This window comes from Vigna umbellata, chromosome 3 (genome assembly GCF_029865625.1).
Source record: "Vigna umbellata cultivar VRB3 chromosome 3, Vumbellata_1.0, whole genome shotgun sequence".
NCBI lineage: Eukaryota > Viridiplantae > Streptophyta > Magnoliopsida > Fabales > Fabaceae > Vigna > Vigna umbellata.
In genome coordinates this window covers 4,493,005-4,509,186 of record NC_142167.1, presented here as the reverse complement: position 1 = coordinate 4,509,186, position 16,182 = coordinate 4,493,005, and the positions used below count along the sequence as shown (strand labels likewise).

Sequence of the window (16,182 nt, the reverse complement as noted above, 5' to 3'; positions counted from 1 at the left end):
GAGACTACTTTCTTATTTTTCGAAAAACTATAAAAAATTATTTTTTTAAGACCATTTTTTTCTTACTTTTTTTTTATTCTCTGCTTCTGATCATCAAATTGGAAAAATCAGAACATTCTGAACTCGAGCTAACTTTTCTCGTGTCAATTTCTGTTATTTTCTGAGAGCGTATTTAGATAAAATGAATTTAAAGATGCATAATGTTTTATTTTGTTATCAGAACAAATTTTATTTTGTACCCAGTTTTCTCATTGAATACAGTAAAAAGGTGGATTTTACTATTATATCTTTTTAAAATTTACTAAAAAATATGACAAGAGTAACATATTGGCCTACTTATATGTTTGTACTCCCGGATTAAACTCTGGTTTACATCAAACATAAATATATAGCATAGTTTAGAGAAAAAAAAATGACATTGAAAATATCGTTAGTGAGACAATCACTTCTATTTTATTAAACATAATAAAGTTAAGCATGTCCAAATATAATGAGAGGGAAAGTCTGTCTATCTCATGGTTATCAAAACATTAATCTTTGTGCATGACCGTCAACTTATTCATATTCTAATATTGAAATCATGAAAAAAGTTGGTAATATTGAGTTTTATGGGAGGTTTTTAATTTAATTGTGTACTTACTCACTATGAGATATTCAGATTATGATATACTTAGAGCTAATCGTAAGAGTGGTTCTCACTGCATCTCACCGATCTCAGGTTGTTTGTCAGAAGCCCAACAGGAGTAGAGAAATAAGATTGTGAGATTCTATTCTCTCTTTAAAAAACACATTCGAAACCCCTATATCGTCTGCGTCTCCTTTCTCTTATTTTGTCCTTCATTTTCTTTTTGCATATTTCATTTTTGAGTTCCCTCTCGTGCTATCCCTTCTCCCTCGTGGTGTTGCCTTCTCCATCACGATCGTCATTCTCCATCGCTCCTCCATCATGTTCGATCTAGTGGTGGTGAGGCTCTTCCCTAGTATGTAGTGGTGTTTCTTCCTCCTGTGTGTTTCGTCTTTTCGTGGCTTGGCATTCAAGTTAGTGCATTCTTTCCTCAACTCGATGCATGCTTTAAGGATTCTATGATGGATGGTTGAATGTATGAAATTGTATGAAACTGATTGGTAGAAGTCGTAGATCATTTGTATGATAGACTGATATGATTCTGTGGATGGATTTGCAGGGGATGAGTCTTAGAGGCCTTAACCGCATTTCGAAGTATAGTTAAGGTCCCACTGGCATTCGAATGGCGGTGAAACCTTAATTGTACTTCGAAGTGCGGTTAAGGCCTCGTTGACGTTCAAATGTCGATTGAGGCCTGACTGTGTTCTGAAATGCGGTGTGTTTCTTTTTTATGTGTCTTTTTAATTTTTTGTAATTTGTTCTTATTTTTGTATTATATATATATATATATATATATATATATATATAAAATTTGTTATTGTTTACTATTTTTGTTTTTGATGTGTTTATAATATTTTGTTTTGAATTTGTAATGTTTATTTAAATTTTGCATTTTTTATTTTAATTTAGTTTATTTATATATTTTACTTTTTTTATAGAAGAAATATGGTTTTAAAAAAATTGTAATTAATTTTTGAGTTTAATAATTTTTTTATGTGTTTTTTTTAATTTCTAATGTTTATTTATAGAAAAGGAAAAAATATAAATAGGAGGTTCAAATGTAAACAAAAGAATGACAAATTGTGGATACAATTTCAAAGAGTTTAATAACACCGCGAAAAAGAAAAATGACTAATCTAGTGTTAATTGTAGCAATTTCTTAACATCTGACACAAGGTGGGTAGTTTAAGGTAGTTACTTCATTTTATGTATTTTCCTTTTATTTTGTTTGTCAAGTAACTATCATAGAAAAGAAAAAAATATAAATAAGAAGTTCAAATATAAACAAAAGAATGACAAATTATGTATACAATTTCAAAGAGTTTAATAACGCGGCGAAAAAGAAAAATGAGTAATCTAGTATTAATTATATCAATTTTTTATTCCAAAATTTTTCTACTACCTCGTAATGTAATGGTTGAGGGGTATTGAATAACTCTTAATAAAAGACGTAGATTGTTCTATAACAAGGAAACTTTCTTACTCTACTATTATTGTATCTTACAAAAATCATATCATGGTCGCCATAGGTATCATAAATGTAAAAATTGTTAAAATAATTATTTTTAAAAAATATAAGTATAATAATTATTTGGGTTGCCATACATGAACAGAAATGTAGGTGTACCAAAAGTGGTGCACATGGAGTTTTGAATGGACGGGATTGCAGGGTTGCCAGATCAGAGTTCAGAGACAGAATGGTATTCTCTAAGAAAGATGCTTCCCTAAGATATTCCAATTGCAGGGACAAAACTTGAGTCAAGTACTTTTAAAAAGGGCTCTAATAACATAAGCATAATGAGAATAACATTGGAACGGACCAAGTTTTTGACCCTCAAAGCCTGTAAAATGGAACAATTTGCATTAAACAGTCTCCCACACCAAAGAAGATGGGAAAGAATAAGCAGAAGGAAAATTCCATGGTCAAATCATAGATTAAGGCTGTGATCAATTTTGCAGGAAAGTGACTGAACAGGGACATCAAGCATTTTCACATGCATGTAATGCACGTTTTTGGTTACTATGGGCAATTGCCTTAGGTATCATCTTTTTTCAGACAATTTTGAATGAGGGGTGCTTATCTCAACTTCTCCTTGGTTGACCTTTCTCACGTACCACTACCATCTAGGACATAATTCTAAGTGCTGCTTTTCGATATCATTTACACCCAGTTCTTTCAATTATTGTACCGGCATAAAGTCTCTTAAAGTCAGCTTATTGAATTCAATTTAAACTTTTTCTTTTTTAAATGATATAAAGATTATTTATAAATCATTTTAATTTGTTATTTGTTTCGTTTATTATGTTATATAATTTCTATCAAACCATTATTAATGTTTAGTGTTGTACTCACTAGATATATGTTAAAAATCTTATATCAATTAAAAGTAAAAAAAAGTGAAATTAGAGTTAAAGTTTACTTTCTAAATTCTCTTTTGTTAGTTAAAGTTTACTTTTCAAATTCTCTTTTGAAATTCTGTAATGATTTTATATCCTTGGAAAATATTTTGAAGAAATGAAAGAAAAAATTATGTTTGCATTATCTTTAACATTCGGTACTTGTGAAATTATTAAGTGTATTGCAACAAATAGTATTCATATTATTTAAGCTATTAGGATAAATTTAGAGATTAAAGCAGAGTTTAGCTAGTTTACCAGTTTAAGTATATTTCATCTTTGCAGTTTTTATTGCTCACCACAAATATGTAGACCCAGTTTTATAAATAAAAGATCGGTTTATTTGTGTTTTTCTAAACCCTTTTTAATAAAAACATAAGTTTTCTGTTTTCTTGGTCGTGTAATATATGTTCGTTTTTAAAATGAAAAGTTCTACAATTTTTTTTTTCCATTAATCTTTTTGTCATGATTTTTTAAAAATGACTTTTGTTTCAAAATTACTATATTTTAAACAAACTTAACGAAGTATATACGATTAACTATATTTTAGTGTCGTTGTTTATAAATTGGTAGTATGAAGGTCAACTTTTTTTTTTTATCTAGAAAAATCTTTAATATTTTACTAATCGGTCCTCTCATATAGTTAAAGTTATATATATATTACTAAGCCACAAATGGCATTTTAACTTTCTGTTTCATTTTTTTAAAAAAAGAATCATATTTGTACGTTTGAATACTTAATAGACTAGACAATGTATGCTTTTGGTTGTTTTCATCAATCATTGAAGGATACGAAAAACATTCATTATGACTTTATATTTCTAATATAAAAGTTCCGTAATGTTTAATAAACCAACACTTGTTTAGTGGTTTAGTGATGAAGCCAAAGAAGTAGCAACACTAAAACAAGAAATAGAAAGAAAGAAATTAGTGGTTTAATGAAAACGAAAACAAAAAGCTTAAGCCCATCTGGCCAACAGAGACATGCAGCCTGAGCCTAAAAGAAGGGATATATTTGCGCCTAGTTGAAGCTTCAAATTTTTCTGCAATCTTGGGTTCATGAAATCTGCTGCTAAAAGATCAACCAGTGCCATGTAAATCAAAATCCCAGCAGAAGCAGAATTGAAGACCCCTTCAACAGTTAAAGCAGTTGGGCTATTCTCTTTATAAGCACTTGACACTCCCATTCCAATTGCTATACCAATAGGAGTTGTTAGGGAGAAAAATGTTGCCATTATTGCTGTAGACCTTGACTCAAACTTTGCCTGTCACAGTTCATTTAATTAACATTACGAGAGATTGATATTATTTTTTATCAAAAAATTTAAGACAATAAATTAATGCATCTTTTATTTTTATATAATATTTTACTTTTTTATCTTTATCATCAACTTAGGACTTGGACTCTTACTAATACTTACAGAAAATACGAAGGGGTAATTTTTTGATGAACCTAGTAACCAACTTTAAAGCTACGTGAATACTTTAATGTTACGATAAACTAAAAGCATGTCTCTAATTCACTGACTGTTTTGTCCTTCTCTTTTTCTTTTAACTAAAAAGGTTAGATGAAAATATGAGGATGTTGTCATCATGGCAACATTTTACAACTTCCAAACTCAAAAGAACCCACACGCAACTCACTTTCTCTGCTGCTTCAAAATTTTCTCATATCAGTTCATCAATTCAGCTTCTTTTCGGCTGTTTATTTTCTTAAACCCCATGAAATAATCCATTTTACAGCTAGTTTCATTTTTCTCGGAAAAATACTTATTTGTCGGTATTTTTGTGATTAATCTTAAACAGAGGGAGAAAAAAATGACAAGAGGGTCTTGATCATTTTGTAAGGAGCATGTAAGATTTATGAAGCAAATTGCAATACCTGAGATATGCAACCACCGAGACCCATCCCCTCAAAAAATTGATGGAAAGACAAGGCCACCAGAAGAGGTTTTACGGTATCAATGCTCCCTGCAGTTCCCAATGATAATCCAATTATCACCGAATGGACCACAATTCCTATTTCCAACACCTGAGACACAATCCAATAATCAATATTTTCAACAAAACAACAACCCAAATCAACATATACAAACAAAAACAGGATGCATATCAACAACTAAGGACATGTTCTGGTGAATCGAGTTTGTTTCCAACCTTAGTTTGAAAAGAAAGTTATCTCAGCAAAACTCATCAGTTCATAAAATGAAAACTCATTCAATTTTAAACATGTACCAGTTGATCTTACTTGTGATATGATGCGCTGCCTGATTACTTCAGATGTTTCTGAATCATGAGAGGACAGAGGTGCTCCATGAGCATGGCCATGAGTGGCATGAGTGTGAACATGTATGTGACCGGCATGTTCATCGGCAATTTCTTCATCGGCAGGAACCTGCTTTGAGGGGTTAAAATGTTGCCTGTGGTAGAAGCCTGTGGCAAATGAGTCGAGCATTAAGGTCCCAATCGAAGAGATCATGGCAACAAAGCCAGTGAAGGGAAACTTTCCCCATGGATTTTCCTTCAGGCAAGGTGAAGTCAAGCTTTCATACGCATCAGGAAGTATGTGGACAAACCCAGTTGCAAGAATGACCCCTGCAGCAAAGGCCTTAACCATGAAGAATATGTCATTCTTGGGATTAAGAGCAGGAATTCTCTTGCTCAGCAATGGAAGACTGACCCCAAGAGCCCCGGCAACAAGAACAGAAGCAATTGAGCCAAGTTTGTAGTGAAGAACTTCAGTTGAGTCACTCCTTTTAGCGTCATCTCTCTCACATGTGCAATCTCCTAAAACCAGGGTTGGCAAGAGAAAACCACAGGAAACTAAGAACAAGTTTGAGATGGTGCTTGAAGAAGATGGTCGAAAAGTTATCATTTGAAAGAAATTGGGATTGAAAGAAGAGAGAGGGTATAGTGTAAGAAGAAGCAGTGGTGCTTTGAGATGTTTTAATGATTCTTATTTAAAACAAGAAAAAGTGATATTATGATGGGATCTAAGATTGAGCATTATATAAAAGACAAAAGGAGAGAAAATAAAAGCCACTCTCAGAGGCTAAAAAACGTGAGCATCTTTAACAGCCAATTACACAATATGTCAAACACAAATACAAATACGGTGAACGCCTACTTTTTTTCTTTAAGAGATTTAAACTGATTTAGCTGCATAAATTTAAAGACAACATTCATATCCCTTCATGAATAAACAGATTTTAGATGATACGTGTGCTTTTATATTAATTTTAACTATAAAAAGTAATTTGACTATTTTACTTAATAAAACATTTTTTTTATCCATCCTCCACCAAATTATTAATTAACTTTTACAAATTTTACTATTATAGCTTATCCTTATAATTAAAATTAGGTTTAATCCTTTTCGACATCCCTATTTGTGCAGGATTGTCTCAGTTAGGTCCTCGTTTTCTAAACTGTGTCAAAATGGTCCTTAATTTTGGAAATTGAAATCAATGGAGACCTTTCCGTTAAGTTGGCTGGACGACGGTAAAGAAAATTATGCGTGGGTTGCTGAGATGACCAAATGGTACTGATGTGACACAGTAGTTGTTGACTTGGCTTAATGGTGAGTTTTTATATAGTTAAATTTTTAAATCAAAACGCAACGTTTTGATTTTTAACAGAATAAATGAACGTTTTAAATGAAGGAATCCCTAAATTGAAGAAATGAACGTTTAAATAAAAAACAATTAACAAATGATTAAATCTTTCCTAAATCAGAATCCATTTAGAACCCTAATTTAAAATTTGCAGAGAACCCTAAATTAGTTATCAATTTTCTAGGTTTCCTTCTTCTATGTGTGGGAGAACCACATCGAGAAGCTTCTTCTTTTCCCAGGTTCAGCTAGTGCAGATGCAGGCAATGGCAAAACCCTTTCACTCGCAGATCTGGTATCGCGTTCACGCTGCAAAAACCATTTGTTCACGCTGCAAAATATTCTGTTTCTTTTTTTTTTTCTGACTAATATCTCTTCAAAATCAAGCACGTCAGTCAAATTCAAACTGTCATGCTCTTCAGCGTTCATAAGTGGTGCTCCATGAAATTCCTTTTTCTGGTTGCTTTCTTTCTTCTCCGGTGCTTCCATAGAGGAGCGACTTCCTTTGGTTCTCGCTGGTGGAGATGTGAAAGCTTCTTTCGTTCTTGCTCTCCTCAGGCAGACGTTTCATTTATGGGATTTCAGTCTTCCAATTTAGGGTTTTATTCAAATCCCTTTTAATTTTCCAAATTTCCCAAATAATTAAAACGTTCTTCACTCAATTAAAAAATACATTTTTTGTAGACAAAACATTGCGTTTTGATTAAAGTTAATTTTTTAAATGAATAAATAAAAAAAAAGCCAACTCAAATAACCAATATGTGCCACATCAACAGCACTCAGTCAAGTCACTAAGCCACGAATCAATTTTTTTGACGCCGTCTACCTAATTTAACGACAAGGTTTAATTTGATTCAAATTTTAACAATTAAGGACCTAACCAAGAGACTTTAAAATATAGGACCTGTTTGAGACGATCCTACAAAAATAGGAATATCGAAAAGGATTAAACCTTAAAATTAATACAAAATCAAATGTTATGTTAATATTATTATAATAAGTAATTATTGTTAATTCGAGTATTATTATCACTATCTTATTATCAACATAGTTATAATAATAATAATAATTATTGTTATTATTATTAATTATTTTAGAGTTTTAATTGTAAATTTAACATTACTATTTAAGATTACTATTGATGATGTTATTTTTAGTATTATTATTATTACTATTTTTAATATAATTTATATTATTAATTATTATTATCGATTACTAATATTATTTATTATAATTATAATTAGTGTTGTTAAAATAAGTTTAAATTCGTAAATCCATTCGATTCACTACAAGTTCAGATTGGATTGGGTTTAAAAAAAATCAAAATTTTGATAGAGTTAATTTTGAGTTCGACCTTGAGTTTAATTTGGATTGAATTCATGGTGAACCGGATTGATCACCCAATTTTTTTTCATGTTATATTATTATATTACAAAATTTGTTACTTTTTTAGATTACCAATCCACGTCTGGTTGATGAGTCAACTTACCTAATTTTTTATTTTTAAGTTATATTATTAACAATCATTTAGATTAAACTTTAGTTAGATTTCAATTAGAAACAATTGTTATATTTTTGGAATTAAAAAAATACTTGTAATTAAGTGAGCGAATGAATCAATTCGTTTAGTCCACCAATTCATAATGAGTCAGATCAAATTCAAAATTTTGTGGAGTTATTAATAAGTGAATCGGATTGAGTTGACTTACTTAATGACCAATTTGTGGTGGGTTAGACTATTTGTGAATACTAATTATAATTAACGGTTACACATCATAATATAACACTTGTAAAAGTATAGTGAAAACATATGTAAAATTAAAGAAAAAAAAGTAGGAGACATTCACGTAAAAGTTATAGAAAACATATAAAAATACATGTTATAACTTGTCTTTTCTTCCTAATCTCTTCATTCATAGAGATGAGAATCTTGGAATCTCCTACAAATATGAAATTGTTTACTTTAAGATAGAGAAATGAAAGTGTTTAAAAATAAAATTTAAGAATGATTTGATGGATCTCATAGATAAAAAATATTTAATAGATACCATGACTAGATTACAGTTTTACCTCTATCATTAAAATTAATATAAAATAATCAAATGTAATTGTTATTATAATAATAATAATAATTATTATTATTAGTATTAATTTTTCTTTTATTATTAGTTTTAGTATTATTATTATTATTATTATTGACATTATCAATATTGTTACAGTAATAATAATAATAGTTATTATTATTAATGTTTTATTTATTCTGTTCTTATTTAATTGAACCTCAGACGTAGCATATTTATATAAAGCATTTCATCGATTGAAATTTAAGAAATAAAGAGACAAAATTAAGAATTTGACAAAAGTTATACATTTTTTTAAAATAGAAAATTAAATGTATCTATTTTAAAGAAGAAAAAACAAAATTTACGGATTAAGCAATGATAGATGACAAAAACTGTATTTAGTTATTGTAATCATTTGGTGAGTATAATTATTGGAACCAACCAGTAAGCCAGTTGAAAAAAAATTAACGGCTCGCAGGTTGGAGTGTTCAGTTTTAACTCGGAGTTTCCTTGCTTAATTATGCTTCGGATATGATTGTTTCATATTTTTTTTCTCCTATATGAAATTCACATTCACACACAAAAATATAGTTTGTACTTATTAGATCATATTTTAATATGTAAAGTCTTCAACTACTAATTTGTATTCAATTATATTTTGATAAGATGTATAAATTCTACAAGCACTATTTTTTTTTTAACATATTTATTAATAACTTTTGTTCAAACTCATCTTTGTATTAGGTATGAAGTAACAACATAAGATTTGATAATAAAAAAAAAAAGAAAGAAAAAAGAGAAACAATAGATGATAATATAATTTTATTAAAAGAAAAATTTACAACATTCTTGTCTTTAATTCCAAGGAGAAAATAACAATATTTATTTTAATAATAGAAAAAACAACTACAAGAAGAACCTTGAAAGAACAATTATTATTATTTCTTTAAAACATTAAAACATTAGAAATAAAATGAAGTAATTTTGGTATATTTTACTAAGAAAAGTAAGCAATACAATAAATTATGGCAGAAAAAGAAAAAGAGATAATTTTATTAAAAGAAAAATTCACAACATTATTTTACTAACAACATAAGATTTGATAATAAAAATAAAAAAAGAAAAAAAGAGATAATTTTATTAAAAGAAAAATTTACAACATTATTTTACTAACTGAAAGGAAATCTGACACCTATGAGAAACACATCCACATCATATGATCTTTCTTTTACTCTAATTGAGATAAAAGTAATAAGATCTATGTTTGATAAGCTATGTTAAGTATATCAAAATATTTTTTCAAGTAAATGTATGTATTTAGTGCTTCATGGAGAGAATTTAATAGAATCCTCAAAGTATACAAAGACAAATGTAACATGAACTAGAAAAGGATTTGCAATACTTTTAGATTGCATGTTACTAGATTCTCAACTAACTTTATAGAATGAGAGTTTGTTAAACTATATTAATAAAAATATCTTGACAGTGCATCTCTACTTAAAATCTCAAAGTTTGACTATCTTAACTAAACATCAATCTTGTGAAAATTGCAAAAATATTAGGTACAATATTTAACTTTCTCTTCTTGTGTATTCTACCTATTTTTCACATGAATTTATGTATTAAGTTACATTTGAATCCACTATCCATCATTAATGTAATTGTTTTACATCATTAAAGCTAATTACTATTTGTTCACCAGAGAATATCTCTATCTTCTAAGGTAGTTACTACACGACCTTGTTTTCTTTATTTTTCTTAAGTCAATAATGTTTCTTTGCAAGCTCTATATTAATCATATTATAGCATTTGAGATATTTCTTACTTAGAGACTTTGATCTACCATGATTTTGATTCTCACTAAAATCACACTCTATTAATCTACCATTTATTGTCAAAGTCATTTCTTGCTTTTAACTTTTCACCCTTTCTACCTTACTTTTGTTTGGATTATTCTTCAATAATAGTTCCAACAAAATCCTCAATGTGTAAGTGTCCACCAATAATATTAGTGATGGGTTGATCATATAAATAAAATAAACTTTGAATTTTGTATATTCATTTTCAATTATGTTGAAATTTGTTGTTGAAAGTTGGACAAATAGCGTATTTAGATTGTGGATGTGGTCCATCATTGATGTGAACTAACGCGTTTTAAAAATATAGAGTTTTCTCTTTGTGAATATTCTTATGTGAAGTGATTTAACTTCAATTTAATGAGAATGTTCCAAGTATCCTTCATAGTAGTCTTATCTATAATGCTATATAAAATCACATTTGACATATCTAAACACAAATTTACAATAACAATATCAATGTTCTACATAATTGTTTGTTCTAAAAATTGTTTTAATTTTTTTTATTTTCACGATTTCTCTATTTCATATTTTGTTAACATGTGTCTTTAAAATCAACTTATGTATTTTTCACTATAATAATATTGTCTACTAAAACAACAATGATAAATAGTGAACCAGTGTTTTAAGTCGATTCCTAGGAAAGATACGTGAGTTACTAAATGTCAAGTTTTTCATTTTCAAGATATTAAGATTTTTCAACAATACCATTCTAAAAGAGTTACAACGAAATACAATCAAAATCCAAATTGTGATAGCACTATTAAAAAAAATACATATGAAAAAGTGAACAAAACAAATAATAAATAATAATGTAACTTTATTAAAGGATAAAATTACGATACCATTCTCCCTAACTCTAAGAAAAAAAATAAAATCAATCTTCCTTAAAAATTACAAAAACTTTAAAAGAATAACTATTTATTTTATATTTTTTCTCTCAAACTTAAAATAATAAAAAATGATTTTAATATATCGTATCATAAAATCTCTCTAATTCTCTTCTCACAATTTGAAATTAATGATCAGTACATAAAACAGTAAAATAACACCGGATCTGGATGTTTTCACAATTAAATACTAATTAATTGATATACAAACATTGTACAAAAATGGTATTTCCAGAATTCTTTTATTTACAAAGAAAACACAGAGGGATGGATGCAATTTGTTCCAAAGGGGTCGAATTTCGCTACCCTTATGAAGAATTTTTATTTCTGCAAAAAGATACTGCAATCTGGATTGAGAATTTATTGCAGGTTGGAAATTACTAATTTGAACAGTTTGCAGTGGTTTTGGATGGCATGGCAAAAGCACTTTATGGTACCAAAGGGCATTTAGGTCATTCGATATGAAGATAGAGATGAGTCAGAAAAGCAAAAATGAGCTCATAGAATGGAATGACGTGCATCCATAGTGGGAAAAGATGTCTTACCTAAAAATAATATATGAACTTGTGTTGACAACATGTGGTCATGCAAACCCCTTACTACGTGTGATTTACCTAGTATTTGGCTCATTCTTTGTCTTAATTTGGCTATTATGTCGATATTATGTCTTTGCAATTCCAAGACTTCAGCTTCTTGCCCATTACATAAAGTTTCTTCAACTAGTGATTTGATTATTCAGTTAAAGAAAAAAAAAAGTTATTGCAGACATCGTGGCACATTCTTTTTTCCATTTTCAACTAATCTTTCTTAGAATTACCATTCTCCTTGGCAGTTTTATTAGTGGAATACAACTCGGATTTCTTGTTTCGGGTTGTTTCATGTCAATTTTTTGGTCCATTGTGGTTGATATGAAAGTGAGGATAAATATTTTTGTAATTACTAAAAGGTTGTGAAAAATTAGTTTTAGGCGTATTCTACTTTAAGAGAATTTGCTAATGTTATTTTGTTTCACCATATTTATCCATTTTTTATTTTTTTATATTTCTTTTTCACTTTATATATTTTAAATAATGTTAAAAATTTAAATGTGAGTTTAACTTTCACCTTAAGTAAAAACAAGAAAGTTAAGTACTATATTGAAATCACTTTGAGGTTGCAACATGGGTTAATGACAAGGCTTTTTTTTTCTCTTGTTTTTAACTATATAAATAATTGTAGAAATGTGTATAGAATTTTCACGTGTTGGACATTGTATTTTTAGGTCATTGTCTTTATTTTTTTTGTTTTCACTTTCTTGTAATTTGTTTTGACCCAACTTTTATGAGAAGACATCACTGTTAGCTTGTGTAACTTCTCTTCATCATGCTACTAAAAAAGTTAATTTTTTTTCACATATTCTAAACATATTTATTTTGTATCATAAAATAAAATTAAAATATTTATTTGATCAAATAAATGTTCCATTCAATTAAAGTTATTTTCAAATAATAATAAAAAATTTAAAAATAGTCAATAATTAAAATTTATCAAAAATACATTTAAAATAAAAAAAATAATTCTCAAAACAATCCTCGAGCTTCTCGTTAATGTGTATTTGAACCACCATATGCAATATTATTGTTCACATATAACATAAGTCATACGAGATCATTGTAAGTAGAAACTACAAACATGTACATATAAGGGTGGACTACTTAAATAAACATAATAATTAAATATATAATAACAACATGTCATAACATGCTTAATTCAATCTTTCGTTAATTTATACAATAATACATAATCAAATAAAAATTATTATTTATCATCTAACAATAATGAATTCTCGTGTAAACATAGTCCAAGAGGTTCAATCATCAACATAACTCTCGCATGTAGCTTACCATCCAAAACCAGCTCACCTCTAGAGTTAAAATAAATCACTCTTCCTTCCTACTCCCTAAGAGTCTATAGACAGAGTTTACTTCCTCTACTCCTCCCTGATCCTTACTGGCGAAGTACACATGTGCCACTTTCCACCACTCTAAGAGCCCCCTTAGAGTCAGCTCCTAAAGTCCCCTTACCTTTGACCAAGACGCACCACTTTCCGCTGTTGGGTCTATCGAGGAGGAGGTTCCCTGTGGGTTATACAAACACCAATAACATTTGAGCCAACTATATAAGGGATCGACACCACTTTTTACCCAAAACCTTAAGGCAATGGGTTAATGGGTCTTTCACCTTTATATACTGCTCTACTTTCTCATTTCTATCCAATGTGGGACTTGGACTCACACTTGGATTCCCAACAATCTCCCCCTCAAGGGTGAGTCCCTTCCACATAGGTATATTCCCCCTCTTGCGGAAGCATTCCCAACCAACCTCGAGTAGCCCTTTCCAACCGCCGTTCATCTTAACGGAACTCGCTTACCTGAGTACCCTTTTGCCAAGAAGACTTTCGGTATAGGGATCATTATACTCGTCTGAGTCGGTCACCAAGACGAACCATCGGCTCTGATACCACTGTTGGAAAAAACGTGACCCACACAAATAATAATACTCTTTAATTCACTGGGGTTACTTTTCATTGAACCTTGGCAAGTTATAAATAGGTGCAAACAGGGTCTTGTGCCAAGTACAAATAATAAAAACTAACAATAGAATATCAACTAACTTAAAATAAAATCTACTTAATCTATCTCTATCTTATATCAATAAAATAAAATAATACTCTCCTAAATAAAAGGAAAATCAAAACTACTTATATCTATTTTATCTCTATCAAAATCAAACTAAATATTACTAAACCCAAACACTAATAAAATAAGATTTAAACAAAATTATTAATAAAACCCTAAAATTTAAGTTTATCCCAACAAACTCCCCCATAAACTTAAATTCTTCCTTCCTTTGTTCGGCTTTCCATGTGCATCATCCCACTCCGGGTTTGCATCTTCTCTTCAAGATTTTTAGCTCCAGTTCATACAACCGGTTCTTCTTTACTTTTACCTGGGTTGTTAGACGACCATGCTTATCCTTTAAATACAATACTTGGTCCTTCATAAAAACTGAATTACCTTTTTCAATTATCTGACCCATGCTTAAAATATTGCTCTTCAGCTCCGGAACATAGTAAACATCCCTAATCTCTCCAACTCGTCTATTCTTCTGCATATGTCGGATTATTCCACGCCCTTTCACGACCACCTTGGAGTCATCTCCGAAAGACATAAATTTGGCCTCCACCTTGGTGAGTTTATAAAAAAAGTTTTTGTTTCCACAGATATGATTGCTTACCCCAGTATCTAGATACCATACCGAGTTGGTAGAAATCTCATCAGCCTTCATCTCTTCTTCATCTTCTTCTTCCTTATTTTTATCTGGTTCATGAATGCTATATGCTTTCTCTTCCTTTTCAAGAGCCGCTTTCTTCAGCTCCTCAAGTTCAACCCTTTGTTCATCTAGAAGCCTCCCTATCTGCTGAATCTCTTCATCTTTTTGTTTGAGTTCTTTCTCCAGATTTTCCTTCTCCACAATTTTTGCATCCTTTACCGAGATCACTTCATCCATTGTTGGGATCGGGCTTTCCATGTCCATTGCATCCGAGCTCTTTGCCATCAATAGGATTCCACACTCTTCTTCAACATCTTCAGTAAGAAGATTTGTCTCCCCCTTTGTCTTGGTCTTGCAATACTTTGCAATATGGCCTACCTTACCACAATTGTAGCACTTGCTTGATCTACACTCATTTTCATAGTGGCCATACTTGCCACACTTAAAACATTCAACTCCTGATCGATCTCCTCGGCCTTTCCCTTGTCCTCGATCACGCCAATTCTGCTAACCGATTTGCTCTTCATCATCATTCTCAAAATTACCTCGACCACGTCTACCTCGTCCTTGTCTTCCTCGCCCTCTGCCACCAGGACTTCGACTCTAAGTAATTCGAGATTTATTCGAGTCAAACTGTACCTGTAGTAATTGATCGTTGGGTTCCCTTTTTTCTTTTTCTTCCTCAATTCGTGGGCTTTTAATGACCCAACTAACTCCTCCATAGTGAGAGTTGACAAATCCTTTGTCTCTTCAATAGTGACCACGATACTTTCAAAATTATCCGTAAGATTTCTCAAGATCTTTTCCGCAACCTTATTAGGAGGAACCTCTTCTCCCTTCATTCCGAGTTGGTTGACCATCTTCTGCACTCGAGTTATAAACTCAACAACTCCCTCATTTTCATCCATCTCCATATGTTCAAACTCTCTTCTGAGAGCTTGTACTCGGACCTGCATCACGCAGGTATCTCCTTTGTATGCCACCTTCAAAATTTCCCATGCTTCTTTTATTGACTTTGCATTTGTTATTTTCTCGAATCCAGATTCATCCAATGCATTATACAGAAAGTACAAAGCCGATTTATCTTTCACTCGTGTCTTTTTCAATGCAGCAATCTGGTTCACTGTTTGATGCTCATCATACGCGGGTTCATTGTACATGTCCATCACTATGTCCCATACGTCTTGGGATCCAAGAAGAACCTTCATCTGCAAAGACTAATTGTCGTAATTGGTATTTTCTGACAATTGTGGCACACTTATCCCATTGACTACCTTTGCTATCTCTCTCACAAAAAAAAAAAATCAAGCACTCACTTTTTCTCTCACGGTGTTTGACTTTCTCCTCTCTCTCTTTCTATATTTTTCTCTCTCTCGGTACTCAAGGCATAAAGCTCTAATACTACTGTTGGGTCTATCGAGGAGGAGG

At 30.6% G+C, this 16,182-nt stretch overlaps 2 protein-coding genes across 2 annotated transcripts; both read right to left on the bottom strand.

Annotated features, from left to right (window-relative positions):
* Nucleotides 1-3,812: 3,812 nt before the first annotated feature.
* On the bottom strand, nucleotides 3,813-6,007 carry ZIP1 (zinc transporter 1 precursor). Its single transcript, XM_088108390.1, has 3 exons — nucleotides 5,271-6,007; nucleotides 4,905-5,054; nucleotides 3,813-4,287 (listed from the first exon to the last, which is right to left on the bottom strand). The coding sequence occupies exons 1-3, from the start codon at nucleotides 5,895-5,897 to the stop codon at nucleotides 3,982-3,984; spliced, it is 1,083 nt and encodes a 360-aa protein (XP_087964516.1). The 5' UTR covers nucleotides 5,898-6,007; the 3' UTR covers nucleotides 3,813-3,981.
* Nucleotides 6,008-13,428: 7,421 nt separating this feature from the next.
* Nucleotides 13,429-15,962, bottom strand: LOC148201455 (uncharacterized). Its single transcript, XM_088108913.1, has 3 exons — nucleotides 15,188-15,962; nucleotides 14,499-15,128; nucleotides 13,429-13,559 (listed from the first exon to the last, which is right to left on the bottom strand). The coding sequence occupies exons 1-3, from the start codon at nucleotides 15,960-15,962 to the stop codon at nucleotides 13,429-13,431; spliced, it is 1,536 nt and encodes a 511-aa protein (XP_087965039.1).
* Between the last annotated feature and the right edge of the window lie 220 nt (nucleotides 15,963-16,182).

What these genes read in the sequence shown, in the direction of transcription:
- ZIP1 (XM_088108390.1), bottom strand. Translation starts at nt 5,897, where the DNA reads ATGATAACTTTTCGACCATCTTCTTCAAGCACCATCTCAAACTTGTTC. An exon ending in GGCAGCGCATCATATCACAA is followed by an intron (nt 5,055 to 5,270) that starts GTAAGATCAACT and finishes ATTGTGTCTCAG; the next exon opens with GTGTTGGAAATAGGAATTGT. An exon ending in TCGGTGGTTGCATATCTCAG is followed by an intron (nt 4,288 to 4,904) that starts GTATTGCAATTT and finishes GAACTGTGACAG; the next exon opens with GCAAAGTTTGAGTCAAGGTC.
- LOC148201455 (XM_088108913.1), bottom strand. Translation starts at nt 15,962, where the DNA reads ATGAAGGTTCTTCTTGGATCCCAAGACGTATGGGACATAGTGATGGAC. An exon ending in GAATGTTTTAAGTGTGGCAA is followed by an intron (nt 15,129 to 15,187) that starts GTATGGCCACTA and finishes GTGGTAAGGTAG; the next exon opens with GCCATATTGCAAAGTATTGC. An exon ending in GGGTCAGATAATTGAAAAAG is followed by an intron (nt 13,560 to 14,498) that starts GTAATTCAGTTT and finishes TATAACCCACAG; the next exon opens with GGAACCTCCTCCTCGATAGA.